Consider the following 19,597-nt stretch of genomic DNA (forward strand, 5'->3'; position numbering starts at 1 on the left):
TGATATCACTCTGATATCAGAGTGATATGCCAAATCTGAGGCAAACCATCAAAAAATGGGCTGATTTGGATTATGCACTCTATCTTCACTCTTTGCTTTAGCTGAACAAGCATCTACATCAAAAGAATGCTGTTACTTCTACTGTAGGCTAGTGGATAAGAAAACCAGCAACACTGAAGTGACATACTCTGGTTTTCTGTAAGATGGCAGAAAGAAGAGTGGCCCATCAGTGAGAGACATGAGGCTATTTTTTATCATTGGGGAATACAGTTTTTAAACACAGGATTGATTATCCCTTATCCACAATGCTTGGGACCAGAAATATTCTGTATTTCAGATCCCCCCTCCCGATTTTGGAATACATATATGCTCATATACATAATGATACAGGAGGCTGGAGAGATCTCTCCGATATGTCAGGAATCCGAGTGTAACTGTTGGACATAAATCCATGCTTTCTGTCATTTCACAGATTCTCACATTTTTCTCCAGCCTCACAAATGCAGTATAGGTACATAGCTCAAATAGTTTTGGATTTTGAAATACTTCGGAATTCTGGATAATGGATACTTAACCTGTGATAAAACCGATGTTAGGCCTTCTTGCAAATAAATGAAATACATGCTTTCCTCCAAGGTTTATACTGATTTCCTATATGCTTGTCTTCAAAATGTGGTTTTCTGTGGTTTAGAGCTGGAAATAATTGTAAAGACAGAAAAATGGTGTTAGTTATGATAATTGTGAAAAAGGAGAGCAAATTGCTCTATATGACTGTATTCTAGACTGTCTTGTCCAGGATTGTCTACTCTTATTGAAAAGCCTTAAAAGAGCTAGGAAAGGCATCTGCCTGTTTCTCCTTAAATTGAAGTGCATACACTGAATAGCTCTGCAAGACATGTGTTCTACTAGTGAGCTATAGCCTTTCCCCTGAATACGATAGTCTAAAAGAGGAAATAGAGTGTGTGTTTTCCCTGTAAGTGAAGAGATTCTTAGTCATCTCTATTATAACAATTGATTAAAAAAATTCAAGTTCCCATTCTGTTGTTAGTTTGTATGTTTTTTGCATGGTTTGTATAGGGTAGGCTTGGGGAGCCAGGGAGAATTATATTTCGGCTGTGGAAACTCTTCAAAGTCTGGAGTATGCTAGAATCAGATTCACCATTATACCTCTTGCTCTTTCTGCAAGCAAAATAATTACTTAGAAAAAGTAATTCAAATGGATAGATTTGGATGATGGCAAATTGGATGAGGCATTCTGAGCAGCACATTTTAGTAAATGAATTGGTTTCCAAGTATATAATAACTTGAAACAGAAGTATGGTTGTGTGCCTTCAAGTCATTTCCAAATTATGGCGATCCTAAGGCGAACCTATCATGGGCATTTCTTGGCATGTTTTGTCCACAGAGCCTTTCTCTGAGGATGAGAGAATGTGACTTGGTCAAGGTCACCATGGCTGAGTTGGGATTTGAAACCTGGCCTCCAGAGTCCTAGTCCAACAGTCAAACCACTACACCATAGTGAATCTTAAAACTGTATGTTTATAAAAATCCATATTTTAGCCATAGTTTCTGGTCTTTTTGTCACACAAGCTCCTACAGTGCTTCACTTACGAAAGGTAAACTTTATAGTTTTTATGTGCTAGCTAGGATAGCACCTTATGTTCTTTTTGGTGTATAGTATGCCCATATTGCTTCATCAAATTCACAATTTTGATGGGTTCCCAAAAGTAGCTTAATCCATGATGTGCAGTTATATGAACTTGAAAGTTACCTTCATAGTCATGGTGACATCAGCTCACATCTTCTTTGTTATTCTCTGTATAATTGATCTAATATGGACGCCTGCTTTTAACATGCTGGCAACTCATTATCTAAAGCACTTTGTGAATATTGGCTGCTGTACTATAAATGGAATCTTATCAATCTAGACATAATGAAATTGATGTTGGTGGGTGGTTAATCTGCCTAGGTGTTTATGCCTTGTTTTGGACAGGGTTCAGCTTTCCTAAAAACAAAACATTATTTCAGCCATTTCTAAAGGCAGAATGTAAGAGCCCCTAACTGCAGGACTGGGCAATTGTGTTGGTGGCAGGGGGCAGTTTTCACCTGTACCTTATTTGTGGGCTGCACTGTGTTTTCGGTGACTCAGATGTGATATTACATCACTTCCAGTTTTCCCTTTGTTTTTTCGTCTTTTGGGAGTTCAGGGGGTGTGGTATGGAAGGGAAGTAAACTAAACCATGATGGTTTACATCAGATTTGAGCTATTTGTGGGTGAAAAATCCCCCAGAATTTTGAATTTGAGATACAGTTTTGAGGGCTTTGGCACTGATTGGAACAACAAAAATGGGGTTGTGGCTGCTTGTAGGACTGCATTTCCTTATCCCATTTCTGCTATTTTAATTGAGTATGCCAACCCTACCTGGACAGATATAGTCTTCCCTCAATTATCTACTGTATTTTCTGGCGTATAAGACGACCCCCAGCTTTTCTAATTAAAATATAGAGTTTGAGATATACTCGCTGTATAAGACTACCCCTCTTCCAACGTACACCAAATACAAATTTAAAAAAACATCAGATTTGATTTCAATATGGTAATTTAAATTCAAATGCTTATGACATGCAGGTACTTAGCAGGAAAACTTGTTGTATACAAAGCCTGCTTGGATTGGTCAGTTCTCCCTGCCAGCCCAGCCCTCCCCGTCTCCAAGACTATCAGAGCGGTAGCGCAAACACAGCTCATTTTTCCATACTCCAGGTGTCTTGGACACCTGCAACTTGCTCCGCCCTTCACTTACACCTTCCAAGTGAGGCGCCCCCTCACCTCGTCATCGGGATTGCATTAAGTCACTTCTTTCCATGAATCCTGAGTGGATTTTCTTCTATTGTACTTGTACAGTACCACCCTTGCTGCTTTCATACGGTCGTCGCATATGGTGGGGATGCGGCCGTGGCCGTTTTTGAGCTCCCCCTACCATATGCATTGACCGCAGATTCTCCAGTTCAACTCAGAGGTTTTAGCACCCGCCCTATAAGATGACACCCGGCATATAAGACGACCCCTGACTTTTGAGAAGATTTTCCTGGGTTAAAAAGTAGTCTGATATGCCAGAAAATACAGTATGTTGTTGAACATTGCAGATTGGCTACTGTAATGTGTTATATGTTGGACTATCTTTGCAGGTTTTGGAACTACAATTTAGAACACAACTGATAGACAGCTAACAGGGCTGGAGCACAATTGACATATTACTGTATAATGATTTTTATTGTATTTTGGTTCCTTCCATATTCCTAAACTCAACTCAAAGATTATTTTTAACTTTTAAAGCCATTCATAGGCCTGTTACAGACAGGCCAAAATAAAGCTGCTTCGAGTCACTTTGAAGGTATGGTATTTCAATGATGCATGAGTCCTAAGAGTCCTAAAGCCACACCAAACCTGTACTCCAGTCCTTAGGACTGGAGCGTGGCTTTAGTGCAGCTTTTTGACTCCTAGGACTCATGCATCATTGAAATACCATACCTCCAAAGTGACTTGAAGCAGCTTTATTTTGGCCTGTCTGTAACAGGCCATAATTTGAGGCCAGGTAAAGGAGGTTCGGTCTCCATGTGTGCCTGTCCATAGACCTTCATTTTTAGGTCTTCTCTTAGTGTCAGCATTTTAAATAATGAAGTGGCTGCTTGTGTAACTTTGTATTACTTATGGTCTGTCCAGCAAGTTTTGCCTGGTGCATGACATGTTATCATTTTTATTTTATTTTCCTAGGCTTTATATTTTTCTGTTCATAATTTTATCTGTTTTATCTTTGCTGTGTGATTTTATAGTTTTTGTATTTTTATATGGATTCTAGTTTAATAGTATTTTAGTTTAATTATTCTAAATACTAATTACTTTACTATTCTAGTTTAATAGTATTTTAATTATTCATTATATCTGCACAATGTCAGTTAATTGAAGGGTGGAGTACAACTGTCCAGAAGTAGCTATAGTTTGTTGTAGAATTTACACACAACTAGAATTGCAAGGTAAACATTTTACAATCCAGTCATCCGAAGAATTTTAAAAATGGGCCTGACTTTCAGCCACTTGCCATATACAGTTTTTCTAAATCAGGCTTAAAAATGACTGGGATAAAAGTTGTCCTAACAATTATTGTATTTATTAGGACAACTTTTATCCCAGTTATCTTTCCCCCTGCTGCATTTGTGATTGCTTTCATTATATCTCTCTCTTTCTTCTTTTCTTTCTTCCTGTTATTTTATTATTATTAATTTTTGGCAACCAACAGCTACTCAAAATTAAATGTTCCATCTCATGTGAACATGCGTTTTCTGGCTCTGGTGCTTGGTATTGTGAAATATCCTTGATTCTGCACCCACATGCATTCCTGTGTACATTGGATATTTTTTACTCCATGACTCCTTTGAGTTCTCATTGTGATAAGAAAATGCCCTAAATTGAGGCAATCAGTGGAAGATTTTTATCTGCCCAGATTAGGGTTAATAGTGTTTAATTAAAGAAAACCATTATAAAAGGAAAGCCAATTTTAATATAGCTAAACTTTAGCAAAAGAAAGCATTTTTGTGAAAATAAAAGGAGAGGAAACAACAGCCGTATCATTGAGGAAATCCACTAGAGACTGCCAAACCAGGCAGAAGACTGAGGGCCAAAACACATTGCAGAAATAATCCAGTTTGTGACCGTTTTAACTGCCCTGGTTCAATGCTAGGGAATTCTGGGAACTGTAGTTTTGTAAGACATTTAGCCTTCTCCATCAGAGTTCTGGGGTTTTCTTCCAGTTAGTCTCAAAGATGCTACAAGACACCTTTGTTTTGAGTCAGACATACACTTTGGAATTCAGATGGGTGGTTTCAGTAAATTGGATGCATAGAGCCCCATAGATTGAAATAACTGGAAAGGGGTGCGTTAAGACCAATGGAGTTCATTGAAAGTTAGATATTGAGGGCAGAGACCACTCCAATGAGTAAGAAAAATAAGAAGCATTTAAAGTATCCTTGGTTGTTTCATAAGGAATGTTCTAACGAGCTCAGATTTAAAGATAAGTATAGGAAATGGATGGAGGGGCAAACCAGCAAGAAACAAGGATGTTTAGTAGGTCTGTCACTGTGAGGGCAGTGAATCCACCCTTGATTTTGCCACTACTCCTGCAGCTGGCACAACTGCCTTGAGTTCTGTGAAGGGATAGGATTTGTAATTGGGAGAGTTCCCTGTTAAGCTGAAGCAGTTGCAGGAGGAACAGCGCTAAATTAAAGTGTGGCTTTTCTACCTCCACTGAGGCCCTGTCCAGATGGGCCAAAAAGCACGTACTGAGTATGTGCTAGGGTTGCCTGGGAGCTTCCTTTTCAGACGCTCCCTAACCCTAGTACGTACTCAGTATCGTACTAGTACTAGTACGTACCCTGTCTACACGGGTGCTGCCATTTTGATGCGTCGGATGCGTAGTGTCCGCACGCCCCGTCATGCTTGCAACGTCATGAGTGCGTCATTTGCGCACTTGGGCATCGCAAGTGCAATGCAAAAAGAACCCACTTTTGAGGTTTTTTTCCGGCCGCCGGGAAGCCTTGCCGTTTGGCAGCTGAGGCTTCCCGACGCCGGAAATGGAGGCGGCGGCAGACCGCCCTTTTTGGGTGGTCTGTATCCCGCCTGAGATAGGTCTCCTGGCTACCCTTGCCACAGATGAATACAAATGAGTAGTCAGAGCTTGTAGGAAATATCAGGAAGGATAAACTCTAGAGTGAGTGTAAACTTGTAAGAGGTATTAGAAATAACACAATAGATTTGTAGATACGTTTGGACAGTTCCCTCCAGTCCATCTGCCTTGGTCCAGGCCTTGGAGGTTGAGAAGAACTGCTGGACCTCATCCCCTTCCCCTCCACCACTCCCTTCTCCTTTTGTGTCATGTCTTTTTAGATTGTAAGCCTGAGGGCAGGGAACCGTCTAATTTAAAAAGATTGTATGTACAGAGCTGTGTAAATTTACAGTGCTTTATAAATAAAGGTTAATAATAATAATAATAATAATAATAATAATAATAATAATGGGAAGAACATGGAAGTGGGAGGGCATCTTTTGGGTACTTAGAGGATTTTTCTTTTCTTTTCTTTCTTTTTTTTTTTTTTTGAGGAGGGTGTTTCAATGTTGTACAGTGATATGTATTGCAATGTACATGTATCCTGCATAGCATGAGCATAGTGGGTTCTGGGCTGATGTATTACCTGGGATGGCTTCTTGGAAAGACACCTTCCTGCTCATAGACACCCAGTTGTTGTCCTGCAGTCTTTAGTATACTTCTTATTTCTTAACAGCAGAGGTCTATTGTATTACTGTCATTAGGTAAGCAAGCAAGCATGAGGGGATGGCTGCTAGTCACCGCACCTTTCTTTGGAATTTTATTTGGCTTGTGAGTGAGCTTATTCACGAGTGAGAGTGATACAACAGGCTACTTGCTGTGTTTGTTTTACAGGATATAGGCCAGGGAATAATTACTGACTGAATAGGAAGAAACAGAATTTTCATAGTGATGTCAGTGAAAATAGTTTGATAGTTAATCCATTAAATATTTTTAGTTCATTAAAGCTTGTAACTTAAAAACAATTGATGGATTTCACTGTAGATGGTATTAAATATGATTATACACTTGTCCCTCCATATTCACTATGGTTAGGGGCACAGGACTCCCGTGAATATGGAAAAACCTCAAATAACAAAAACATGTTTTTACTTGAGTGGACACTTCTCTAGGAATCTCTAGGTCCTCCAGGGCAACTCTGTGGTCAAAGTCTGGCAGGCACTGACCATAGAACTTCACTGGAGGAGCTATAAAGGCCTAGTGGAGTATTCTCTCTAGGAATCTCTTGGTCTTTCAGTGCAACTTTTAGAGTAAGTTGACCATAGAGTTGCACTGGAGGAGCCAGATATTCCTAGAGAGAACATATTAATAAAACCCGTGAATAATCAAATCCGCAAGTATCAAAGCCGCAAATATGGAGGGATGACTGTACTTGTCTTTTTGTGATACAGAAGGAAGTGTAAGAGAAATTACAGTTCCATAAAATAATTGTTTAGATTGTTTGATTTTAACACAATTGCCTGGTTTGATATTAACACAGTGGTTTGTAGGTGTTTGGGGCTGTAGATACTGTCTATATTCTGGTCCTTCATATCTTTCTCTCCTTACCTTTGTATATAAAAAATAAAGATTGCCCAAATTCAGCTGTAAGATCTTATAGTCTGGTAAAAAACTTCCCCTGTCAGGTTGTCATGACTTAAGTTCCCTGTAGTAGCAAACACCTAAAACAATTTAAGCAAACCGTAACAATTAATGAACACTATTTTTGAAATAGGACTTCAAGACATTTTTTAAAATCCTTACAAATACCTCCTTCCCTGCAAAATTCCCCTTTCCCTTTTATATATAATGAAATAATATATATGCTTAATAAATGATGATGTTAGGTAAAGTGATTGTGCCTCTATTTTACATTCTATTCTGACCGTGCCATGCATTCTGGAATATAAATATTGACATGCATATCTATTGTTGCTAATCTGGTCATCTGATCAATGAGAATGACGTAGACTTAATTACATAATGTTTCTATGTCCTTCTCATATACCCACAAAGATTTTCTCGTATGTTAGCATCTGCTGTTGCAGACCTTTCTGAATAGCATTATAATAAAAGAAATCCCTGTGAAATTTGATTTGGGGTAACATTTTTCAGTGCAAAATTGTAGCAAAACCAGCTGGTGTTTTAATATGGTATTGTGATTTTGGTCAGATGTTTATGAAGCCATCATGAGAAACCTGAAGAGATCCTTTTTGAAAATATGGTGCATGGATCTCACTGAGGGACTACAGACACAAACTAACAGTGGTTTTGATGTCTTCTCTCTTTTATAATCAAAATACAACCAGCTGGTCTGTTGTGTCTTAAGAGGCAGTGATGGTACTGGAAGAGAAGCTACATCTACCTGATATCTCTGCTGTACTGATATACTTGTGCTGTTTTGGTTCTCATGCAGATGGAGGAAGTGAGGAACAAGCAGACAGAAGGCAAGCAAGCATAGACTACTGTCAGAGCCGTTCTGGGCAAGGTAAATAAATAACCAATTTTTATAGATAAAATGCCTTGTCAAATCTATTTGTGATTTTTTTTTAATGTATTTCAAATATGACGTAATTCGCTAGCTTTTTACAAACTCCTAACATTTACATAGGAAGATAAAATCTTGGAAATAGTATTGTAAGATCCCATATTAGAATGTTCTGTATCTTAGAATCAGTGGCTTCTGCCTAATCTTTTCTTAGTCAGCTTTATTGGAGAATATCACATCGTTAGGGGCCTAAAGTTATCCTGTCTAATTTTTGGAAGCTAACTAGGGACAGCCCTGGTTAGTACTTGGATGGGAGACCACCAGCAAAAACCAGGTGCTATAGGCTATATTTCAGAGGAAAGAATTGACAAAACCACCTCTGAGTATTCCTTGTCTAAGAAAATCCTATGAAATTGAGACGTTGTGATAAATTGACAGGCGACTTGAAGGCCCATAGAAATGTATCCCAAGGATGATTACAGCAAATATAAATAGCCATAGTGGAGTAGTATTTGATAACTTGCTACAACCTTTCTCTGAAAAAAATACCGTACCAGAGTATAGTTGAGGTGGGTGGAAAGGGCTATTTAAGGAAGGGACCATAACCTCACTACACTCAATCAGCTTTCTTTCAGCTGTTCGCTTAACCTCCCCCTTTTTATGGTTGAATTCTATGTGCTCCGATGAGCTAGTTTCATTCCACATGTCATTCAACATCTATTCTTTCTTTATATGTGACAGATAGATGTAATATTTTCTTTGTGAATGGAATCTCTATTCTGAAAACTGGAGACATTAGAAATACCAGTTCAGGAAGACACTCGAGAAGTGGGCACAAATGCCCACATTTCAAAGAATCATAACATCTAGGAGGAGTTGGAGGGACCACAAAGTCTAACTAGTCCAATCCTCCACCATGCAGAATACACAACTAAAGTACTCCTGAAAGAGTCCTATCATACTTGGTGAAAGATCTGGAAACCATTCCCTATGAGGACCAACTTAGGGAGCTGGGTATATATAATCCGGAGAAGAGATGGTTAAGAGATGATATGATAGCCCTGTTTAAGTGTTTGAAGGGATGTCATGCTGAAGATGGAGCAAGCTTGTTTTCTTTTGCTCCAGAGACTAGGACATGGAGCAATGGGTTCAAACTACAGGAAAGGAGAGTCCATCTCAACATTAGGAGGAACTTCTTGACATTAAGAGCTGTTCGACAGTAGAACACACTCCCTTAGAGTGTGGTGGAGTTTCCTTCTTTGGAAATAGAAGCTGGATGGCCACCTGCTGGGGGAGCTTTGATTCTGTGTTCCTGCACGGCAGAATGGGGTTGGACTGGATGGCCCTTGTGGCTCTTTCAAATGTATGATTCTATGAACTTCTGTTTAGAGAGCTGCAAAGACAGAGAGTCTTTCACCTTCTGAGACTGTCTATTCCACTGTTAAGTAGTTCTTACAGTAATGAAGTTCTTCCTAATGTTTATCCATATTACAATAACAATGTGTTTGACATGTATCCATATTAATATTTTTCTTGGCGGTTAATTTTCAGAGAGATATCAACAGTAATGAAAATACCTTTGACACATAGCCCCTGTTGATTGTTCTCAATGAAAGATAGCACCTTGTGATAGATTTGCCTTAGGGTTGCCATAAATCAGAAATGATAAAGGCATGCATCAGCAACTTAAAAAAAAATAATAACAGAAATCTAAGTACTTGCTAGGAAGTCAGTCAGTATTTCAATAGCACTGGCTACACAGATGGTGGGATATCATACTAAATTGGCAGATGGTGATGGGTATAAAAATGGTCTTGAAGTGTAGCTTCCTTCTAAAGACAGATGTCAACAAATATATATGTTTAAACTATGAATGTTTGTCATAATTTGTATATTCACAAGAGTAAATGATCAAATATTACTTAAGTGAGGGAAAGGGTGTACTGGCTAGGGTGATATACAAGTAGAAATGGTTTCTGTAATCCATTCAGAGTTGTGATGGCTTTTCCTTTTGTTAAGTGGTATTTGAGGTTGACTCAGCACTTCCACTTTGTTCTGTTCAAACACTGTTCAATAACATTCAGGTTAAGAAAACATTCTAGCTCTTGAGTTCATAATGTCACTAGAAATGTAAAGCCTATAGACTTGCTTGTAAAAGTATCTTTAAAATGTTAACAAATCATGAAAAGTCCCAATCCCTTATGCTGATTTATTCCTGCTTTATGCATATGTCCAGGGTACAAGTTAAACAGATAGTGCGATTAAATGCAGCCTTCCCTAACCCCTTTGCCAATTGGAAGACATTCTATACAGTATTCTCTCCTAACAGTAGCTCTTGTCCTGAGTACAGTTTATGCATCGGGGCAATCTAATGAGGCACACCAATTTCTTTAAGAACTGTGCATGATCTGCACAATCAAAGGCTTTGCTATAATCAAAGTATACGTTGATGTTCTTCTGAAATTATTTGATGTGCTCCATTATCCATTGTCAGTTTTATTTTGGCATGGTGGTTGATTTAGTGTTTTCCTTAACTTTACTCTCATTTTTGATATTAGGAGTTTATAGTCTGTGTCACAATCTGCTCCTGGTCTTATCTTTACAGAGAAAATTGAGCTTCTTCATATTCTGCTTACAGTAATGTATATTTGATTTCCATATTAGTCATCAGGTGATGTCCATGTATATAGCCGCCTCTATGGTTACTTGAAGAATTTCGGCAAGCTGTTGGCCTTGCAAGGTTCAGCGAGTCAATATCTGGCTTCATTTCTTCATGCCAGGCCATTTATTTTCTTACAATCTTTGATTCTGCTCTATTTCCTGGTTTTGCATTCCAGTCACCTATGAGTAACAAGAAGTCCTGTTTTTGTGTGTAATCAATGTGCTCCTAGATCTCAGCATAGAATCTTTCAACTACTTCTTCTGCCTACGTAGTTGGGGCATAAATTTGATGAACTTTATATTGATCCCTGTAGTTTTATTGATATTATTTGCATTATATCTGACTTATACAGTTGAATAGTTTCTATAAGTAAATAAAAATACACAGTGATTTTATTTTATGGAAAACACTATGTAATTTTTGACTCAAAATGTCCCATTCCTATCCACTTTAGCTCAGTTTCCCCAAGTATTGCAATGTTTATACATTCCATTTCCTGTTTTACTGTGTCTAGCTTCCTTTATTCATGTTTCTCATATCCCATGTCCATAGGGATATGTGTTGTGCAGATTTGAACTGTCCTTTTGCCTCTAAGCATGGCAATATCATTTCGGCTTGAGTTCAATTGCATTATTAGCCACAGTGCTACTAGTAGATGTCCTCTGCTGTGTCCCAGTAGTTTGTTGAGTGCTATCTGAGCTAGGAGTTTCATCTTCTAGCATGATCTCTTGTTTCATTTTTGGATTTTCTCATCATAGGGGTTTTCATGGTAAAACATATTGAAAAGGAGGTTTACTATGCCTTTTTCTCTGCAGTACTAACAATTGTTCACAATGGTGCTACTGCCATTGTCTCTGAGAGATTCTCTGCCAGTGTTCCCTCCCTGCTGCTGCTGTTGCTTTTGCTGCTGCTGCTGCCCAGTAGCTGTTTGGCACATCTAGTTTGGCTCTTCAGAAAATTCTGTCTGACATCTGATCCCCTATCAACAGCACTGCTGTTGTCAGTATAGTCTCATACTCCTCATGAGCACTCAGTCCCACTCCTGTGGCTATTTTCTGTACCCCAAATGAAAACATATTGGCCTGTTACAGACAGGCCAAAATAAAGCTGCTTCAAGTCACTTTGGAGGTATAGTATTTCAATGATGCATGAGTCCTAAGAGTCCAAAAGCCACACCAAAGCTGCACTCAAGTCCTTAGGACTGGAGCATGGCTTTGGTGCGGCTTTTGGACTCTTAGGACACATGCATCATTGAAATACCATACCTCCAAAGTTACTCAAAGCAGCTTTATTTTGGCCTGTCTGTAACAGGCCATTGTAAAATATAGTATTAATCAGCAGTTAACCACTGATCCCTGTGGTCACAGCTTCTGTGCTCTTCTGTCCTGCAGAAGAAAAGGATAGGGATTAAATGATCAAGGAAGAATGCAGGTGGATAGGGGATAATTTCTGAGGGAATACAAGAGATAGTACACTGAGGTTTTCTCTCTTTTTTCCACTTGTAAGCACTATTGCTGTTTGAATAAGGTTCAGAAATATATTGGTAACCGATGGAGCACTTGCAGCATAGAAGATATAATGTTCCTTGCTATTCTAATAGCATTGTTCTATACTAACAGCAGTTTATAAACTTGAAAGGAAGTTCAACATCTAACTCATTGCAGTAAAATGAGTGTAGATTACAATATATGGATAGTTCTGATTATACAGTCAGCCCTCCCCATAGGCGGGCTTGCCTTCTGCGGCTTCGAGCTTACTTGGAAGGCAAACCGCGGCAGAAGTAATGGGGCATGTTATTGCGCTGCTGTGAGCATGTGTTGCCGCAAGCACGTGCTGCTCCATTATTTTCTATGGGGCTTGAGCATATGCTGTTTTCACCATAAGCGGGGTTTGGGTGGGCCGGAATGGATCCCCCGGGTATGGGGAGGGCAGACTATACTGTATTTCTTCAGGAGATGTTGTAGCTAACAGAATATCTTAAACTGGTGAAAGCTGCCAATACCACCAAGACCTCTTGGACCTCTAGTGACAAAGCTAGATATAAAAATCACCCCATACTATGATATGATACTGCAAGAACAGTAGAACACTATTTCAAACAGGCTGAAAACTATTTTCCTGAATGAAAGAACTAGCCCAACACAGGATATCTGGTTTTTTTAGAACAGAGCTTCCATTTAATAGTCTCATCCATCTCATTATCCTCTCACAGACTTATCTTATTTGTCCAAGATGCCTAGCCACTTAGGGCCGAAACATATGGTCTGGAAAAGCCAGCTTTTAGCCGGCTTGGGGCCGTGGTGTTTAGACATGACATGACCCCAAGTCGACCAGAACCTGCGCTAGAGATTACACGCTAACTAGTTTCCAGGTGATGCCATTTGCCCCAGAGTGAGCAAAAAGCTGGCTTTAGAGTTGAAGGAGTGGCTTTTTTCAGCCCCAAATAGGAGTTGATTCTTCCCACTCCTACTTGGGGTGGAAGCTGTCAGGATTGGGTAGCACGGTCTAGGGTTGCCATAATTGTCCACTAAAACCCGGGACAAAATGTAGGAAAAAATCTAGACCAAACTGTAGGACAACAGCAGGACAAAACTCAGCCCAAAATGTAGGACATTTAAGAAAAATGGAGGACCTTAAATGTCCTACTTTTTGGGCTAAGTTTAGTCCTGCAGTTGTCCTACAGTTTGGTCTAGATTTTGTCCTACATTTTGTCCCGAGTTTTAGTGGACAATTATGGCAACCCAACTGTAGGGTCATCTCTTTCGCCCCTTAGGGTCAGTCTGTTTAGCTCCTTAGTTATCTTCAGCTCATTGTAATTATTCCTGAGGATAAGGGGCTGGTAACTGGGAGGTAGGTGGCACTGCTTCCACCACTTGGTTTACATTCTCAAGACAGCTGCATTCATGATAACTAAACCTGTTCTTCGTGTTTTGTGTGCCTCACACAAATGGATTATCCTGCACCTGTGCAAAGCACTTCTAGAACCTTCTAGAAACTCGTAGAGCGTTTTAGAGTTAGTCCTGCCCACCAGTTCATTTTTGTATGCTGCTGCATCATCATCATCATGAGGAACTCTTGCTTTGCTTTCATTTTTGATTCAGCCTTTGGCCACTTATATATGGATTTGCTATCATCCTACTTCATCCTAAAAAACTTCAACTTAGCTATATTGCAACTCATCTTGGTAATAGGTTTGACTGAACAATTCATAGTTATGTGTTGTCACTACAGTGAACTATGGCAATAAAGTCACACAATGAAAACTTTATGGTAAGAAAATTCCCCAATTCTTTTAAAGCATAATCAGGTTCTTCTGTATGTGAGTTGACATCTTATGTAGGAACAAAAGGCATACGAAGAACAGGCCTGTCATATAGGAGGGTTCACTTTTGACTCATCCAGACAGACAGACAGACAGACAGACAGACAGACAGACAGACATATTTGTGTATGACTGAGACTCTTCTCTCCAGTCTTTGACTGTGGAGCTCATATGAATTAATAATTGATTAAGGAGAGTGAAGACTTCATGAGAATGTTGTGAGCATAGAGAAAGAGAGAGCCCTTCAACATTTTCTTCAATCCACGGAACTTTCCCACAGGCTCAGTATTATCCCTTCTTCTTTGTGTTCTTATTCCTGTGCAGAGACGTGTCTGTATTGTGCCTACTGCTATGTCCCAAAACTGTTCTCTCTTTAGATCCCTTTTATCCACTGCATTTCTTCTTCGTGGTCTCTGCGAATCATACAAATGGGTTGTACTGCGCCTGCGCAGTGCCTTCGGAAACTTCTGGAATCACTAGGCAAAGTACACTTTGCAACATGTTGAAACTTTTTGGCGGTAACCCCGCCCATCCCCTATAAAGCCTCCGTTCCCACTCTTTTCCCCAGTTCCTTTTTTCCGCCGCGTTAGCTGCCACTAGGAACTTCGCTCTCTATCTCAGATAAGGAATCACTGGAAATTTGACCTCGGACCGTTTTTGACTCTTCTCTGCCCTGCCCTTGAACTGATTTTGGCTATTAAGACCCCGGACTGTTTTGACCTCACGCTTGTCTCTCCCTCGGCTTGTTTTCCTCGCTCGTTGCCAACCGGACCGTCTGACTTCGCTCTTCGGATCATGCCATCGGTGCCTTTTAAGAAGTGCTCCGTGTGTGGGGGTAAGATTCCCGGCCAGGATCCCCATTCATCCTGTCTTCTGTGTTTAGGGGAGACTCACGTCCCAGCCTCTTGCGCCTTGTGCAAGTCTCTAACCCCTCAAGCGAGGAAAAATCGGGAGACCAGATTGAAGGCTGCGATTTATACCAAAGTCTTCACTTCGGGGGCAATGTCTTCTGTGGCAGCTTCGTCTTCGACCACGACTCCCCTGCCGACCCTTGCTGAGACTCCAACTCAACCGCCACCGGTTGATCCGCCGGCCCTCACCGTGGATGTTCCATCTGAGTCCCAGGGCCCGTCCGAAGAGGTCTCCAAACCCCCTAAGAAGGACAAAAAACATAAGAAGGTCCCCAAGGAGAGCCGGACCGTCGACAAGGACTCGAGCTCCCATAAGGGTTCTGCCTCGAGATCCTCTGTCCCGAAGGCACCCACTTCTACCACCCCGAAGTCGGGTTCCGCTTCGAGGCCTTCGTCTACCAAGACCTTGACGTCTCCGGGAGCGACCAAGTCTCCAACTCAAACGGCGGCCTCTGTTTCATCTAAGAGGCCCCGTTCTTCTTCCTTGGATGACGACCATCAAGCTCCAAAACGACACCATTCGTTGGAACGAGACCGGGAAGGCACTCCTCAAGTTCGCTCCGAAGTCCGCTCCGACACCGTACGCAGGCGCTCGGATGCCGACCGTAGACCGTCGGATACCGACTCCCGACCATCAGATCCGCGCCTGGCGGCCAAGAGGGCAAAGACCTCGACCTCCAAGACACATGACACAGATACCAGCCGTGCAGATCGTCCCCTCGATCTAGCCTTGGGGTCCCGACCTCTACCCACCTTCCGTCACACTTGTGAGGAGACTGTCCAACTCCTCTCGGAACCTGCTTCTCCTGCTGGCTCCAGAGATGACCGTCGCTCTCCGACTCCGATGCCTACCCGCACGCGTCGGGTTGTTTCACCGTCCCCATCCAGAGGCCCTGAGCCTGAGTATTACTATGACTCTGAAACGGGCAGGTACTATAAACTAGTCCCTCAGGATGATGTCGAGTCCTTCCTCGAGCACCGAGATCGGAGGCCCAGACCGAGAGCCTCTTCTAGACCCTCCAGGGTATCGGCGTTTTCACCCCGTCGCGTGGAAGCCACTACCGATCCGGACGTCGTGAACCTCGAGTCGGATGAGGAGGCATCTTCCCAGGTCCGTTATCGTCCAAGACGTGACTCACTCTCTTCCCGGGACGATGACTATCAGTCGGTCAACCAGGATTTTGCTCAGCCGGGTGCAGTTTCCCCGTCCGACGACGTCCGAACCTTTGCGGAGCACGTCATTAAAATGAGCAATGCTCTGGACATTAAAATCTCTCAGACCGAGGAGGAAGCGTCGGACCCGATCGAGAGACGAGTCCATGGTAGACTGCCTACCCCGCCAGCAATACCTCTTCTTCCCTCCTTAGAGAAGTTGGCCAGGCGCTCTTGGGAGGCCCCTGCGTCTACGGCGTCAAATAACAGAAAGGTCGAGTCCCTCTATAGGATCTCACCGACGAATCCATCTTGGCTGTTTGGCCACCCCAAACAAAATTCAGCCATTGTAGAGGGCTCGCAACGTGCGTCCGCCCCGAAGGCTTCCCTAATGCCCTCGGACAAGGAGGCCAAGAAGATCGACGCCTTGGCTAAAAAGGCTTACTTCTCTTCGGCGTTAGGCATGAGGGTGGCAAATTACAATGCATGCATGAGCGCGTACATCCAGTGGCTCATGGAAAAAGTCTCCCCTCTCATACCGGACTTACCTGACGAGTCCCAGGCTATCCTCTCGGAGGTCCGTGACGAGGCCCACTCGATTGGAGGGTGGCTCATCACCTCAGCCAGACATGCCACTGACTGTTCCGCTAAGTCTATGGCGGCTGCCATAGCACTCCGCAGACACGCCTGGCTAAGGTCTTCGGACCTAAACCAAAACGCTCGCTCTACCATCGAGGACATGCCCTTCGACGAGGATGGCCTCTTCCATCGCGAGACCGACGAGAAGCTCAATTTCAAGTATAGAATGAGAACCGCGGCTAAGAAGCACGGTATGTCTTCTTCCCCCCAGTCATCTTCTCGCAAGCGCTTCACTGCGGTACGCCAGTGGTATGGCCAGGGCCAGAGACCCTACCAACAGGATCGGCCTTTCCAGCGCCAGGATCAGGCCAGACAGCGCTTTCCGTCCCAATATTCCTCCTCCTCGGGCCGTCGATCGGGGCCCAAATACAAAAAGAATTACAGGAGGCAAGATTCGGACCCAAATAAGAAGAGAAACTGAGGGGACGCAGCGTACTCCGTCGTTTCTCCTGTCCCTTCCTTCTTGGACAGACTGAGGCCTTTTGCTAACACCTGGGCCGCAATCACCACCAATTCTTGGGCCCTCACCATCGTCTGCAGGGGTTATGCCCTTGAATTTGAAGAGCTCCCACCAACTGGAGCTATCCTGTCCACACCCCCCTCAGACACCCTTCTCGACGAAGTACGCACCCTTCTCGCCAAAGGCGCCATCTCCACTGTCGATCCCGTCGACATTCCTAGATGTTTCTTCTCCCGTTATTTTACGGTCCCGAAGCCTGACGGAGGAATCAGGCCTATATTGGACCTTAAACAATTGAATGCTTACCTGTCTTATCGTCGTTTCCGGATGGTAACGCTTGCTTCTATTTTACCTCTGTTGCAGCAGGACCTGTGGTTTGCAACGATCGACTTAAAGGACGCTTATTTCCATGTCAGCATCCGAGAGTCCCACCGCAGGTTTCTGGCGTTCGCCGTCGGGACGGACGCCTACAGATACAACGTCCTCCCCTTCGGCCTATCTACAGCTCCTCGCATCTTCACCAAGTGCATGGCGCCCGTGATATCTTACCTACATCGCCGCGGCATGAGGGTCTTCCCGTATCTGGACGACTGGCTCTTCGTGGCCCCTTCACGTCAAGAGCTGCAACGGCACACCTCAGAGGCACTCGAGCTCTTACGGGACCTGGGACTGGTGGTCAATCTCGAAAAATCCCAACTGCTCCCCACCAGGCAGATAAGGTTCATCGGTGTCCGGGAAAGCAGCCAAAGGCTGATAAGGCAGCTAGTTCCCAAACAAACAACCCTCTCCCAGCACAGCAAAGTCAGTCCTAGAGAGATGCAGTAGCTTTACCAAAAGGGATTACCAAGAGAATTGTCAGACAGTCCGAGGTTCAGGGCAACAGATAGGCAGGTCGATGAAGCAGTCCAAGGTCAAGGTTTCCGGGTATTCAAGACAAGAAGCCAAGGAGCCAGAGACAGAGTCTTTCCTCTAAAAGAGTCAGATATCCACTGGCAAAGAACCACACATGCTCCAGGTGTTTATAAAGGCAAGGAGCTGGCCTTCAGCTGTGCCTGATTGCGAAGACGCTTCTGATAAAGCCTCCGAGATCTTCGAAGGCCCTCTCTTTCTGCTCGACGCTCATTGAAGGTAGGCACACTGCCCAGATCCTCCTCCATGTCCACAGCCTCGGCACCAGGCAAACTTGACTGCTGAACCTCTGGAGGGGCCACAGACTCTGCTCCAGCAGAACTAGGGCCAGCCTCTGGCTCCTCCATTACAGGTTCAAGCCCCTGGGGCTCTGGCTCCTCCGTTATAGGTTCAGATCCCAGAGGCTCTAGCTCATCCTCTGAGTCCTCCAAGCCATCTTCCAGGCTGGGCATGACAATCGGGTCCATCCTCGACTCAGACAGTTGTACTGCATACCTGCCTCCAGACCGTTTCCAGGCCTTGGTCCGAGCTGTCAGCAGGTGCACCACCCGAAGGCGGGTTATGGCCAGGGACGTCCAGGTGGCTTTGGGCCACATGGCATCGACAACATTCGTCACTCCGTGGGCAAGACTTCGTTCTCGACCGCTGCAGTCGTGGTTCCTGTCGGTCTTCGACCTGGAAAGAGACCCCCCTTCCCGCAGACTCACCGTACCAAGACCAGTCATACGCTCCCTCCGTTGGTGGCTCGACTGCCAGAACGTCTGCGTCGGTATGCCTTTTTCGCCGCCCCAGCCAGAGTTGGTGTTGACCACGGATGCATCAGAAGAAGGATGGGGAGCCCACGCCCTAGACCTGTGGGCCAAGGGCATCTGGTCCCTAGACGAGAGGGTACTCCACATCAACGCGCTAGAACTGTTGGCGGTGGAAAAGGCCTTAAAAGCTTTCAAGTCCTCACTGTCGGGAAAGGTCATCCAGCTCAGGACAGACAACACCACGGTGATGTACTACCTGAACAAACAAGGAGGCACCAGGTCGCGCACCCTCCTGGACATCACGCTCCGACTTTGGGACTGGTGCATCGCCCGAGACATTTTGCTTCAAGCAGTACACTTACCGGGCACCCAGAACTCTCATGCAGACCTACTAAGCAGGTCCCCCTCGTCATGCCACGAGTGGGGACTCCACCCAGAGACTGTACACGACCTCTTTGCCTGATGGGGAACCCCACAGATAGACCTGTTTGCAACCGTGTACAACTCCCATTGTCCCCAGTTCTGCTCCCGGACGCTGGACGACGACTCCCTCGGGGACGCGTTTGGGTTCCGATGGTCGGGGATAGCACTCTATGCCTTTCCCCCCTTCCCGTTGATCACCAGGACGGTCTCCAAGATGGTCTCAGATGCAGCCGACGCGATCCT

General features: G+C 43.6%; 1 protein-coding gene across 4 annotated transcripts in view; it reads left to right on the top strand.

Moving 5' to 3' along the window:
• Positions 1-19,597, top strand: part of TANC2 (tetratricopeptide repeat, ankyrin repeat and coiled-coil containing 2) — a 248,381-nt gene that overhangs the window by 73,471 nt on the left and 155,313 nt on the right. For all 4 annotated transcript variants that reach the window (XM_089532213.1, XM_089532214.1, XM_089532215.1 and 1 more), the window contains exon 3: positions 8,053-8,124. In XM_089532213.1, coding sequence (XP_089388339.1) covers positions 8,053-8,124 — 72 coding nt within the window. The remainder of the gene's footprint in view (positions 1-8,052; positions 8,125-19,597) is intronic.

Source organism: Sceloporus occidentalis, unplaced genomic scaffold (assembly GCF_023333645.1).
Source record: "Sceloporus occidentalis isolate IW3139 unplaced genomic scaffold, rSceOcc1.0.p SCAF_7, whole genome shotgun sequence".
In the NCBI taxonomy this organism is placed as follows: domain Eukaryota; kingdom Metazoa; phylum Chordata; class Lepidosauria; order Squamata; family Phrynosomatidae; genus Sceloporus; species Sceloporus occidentalis.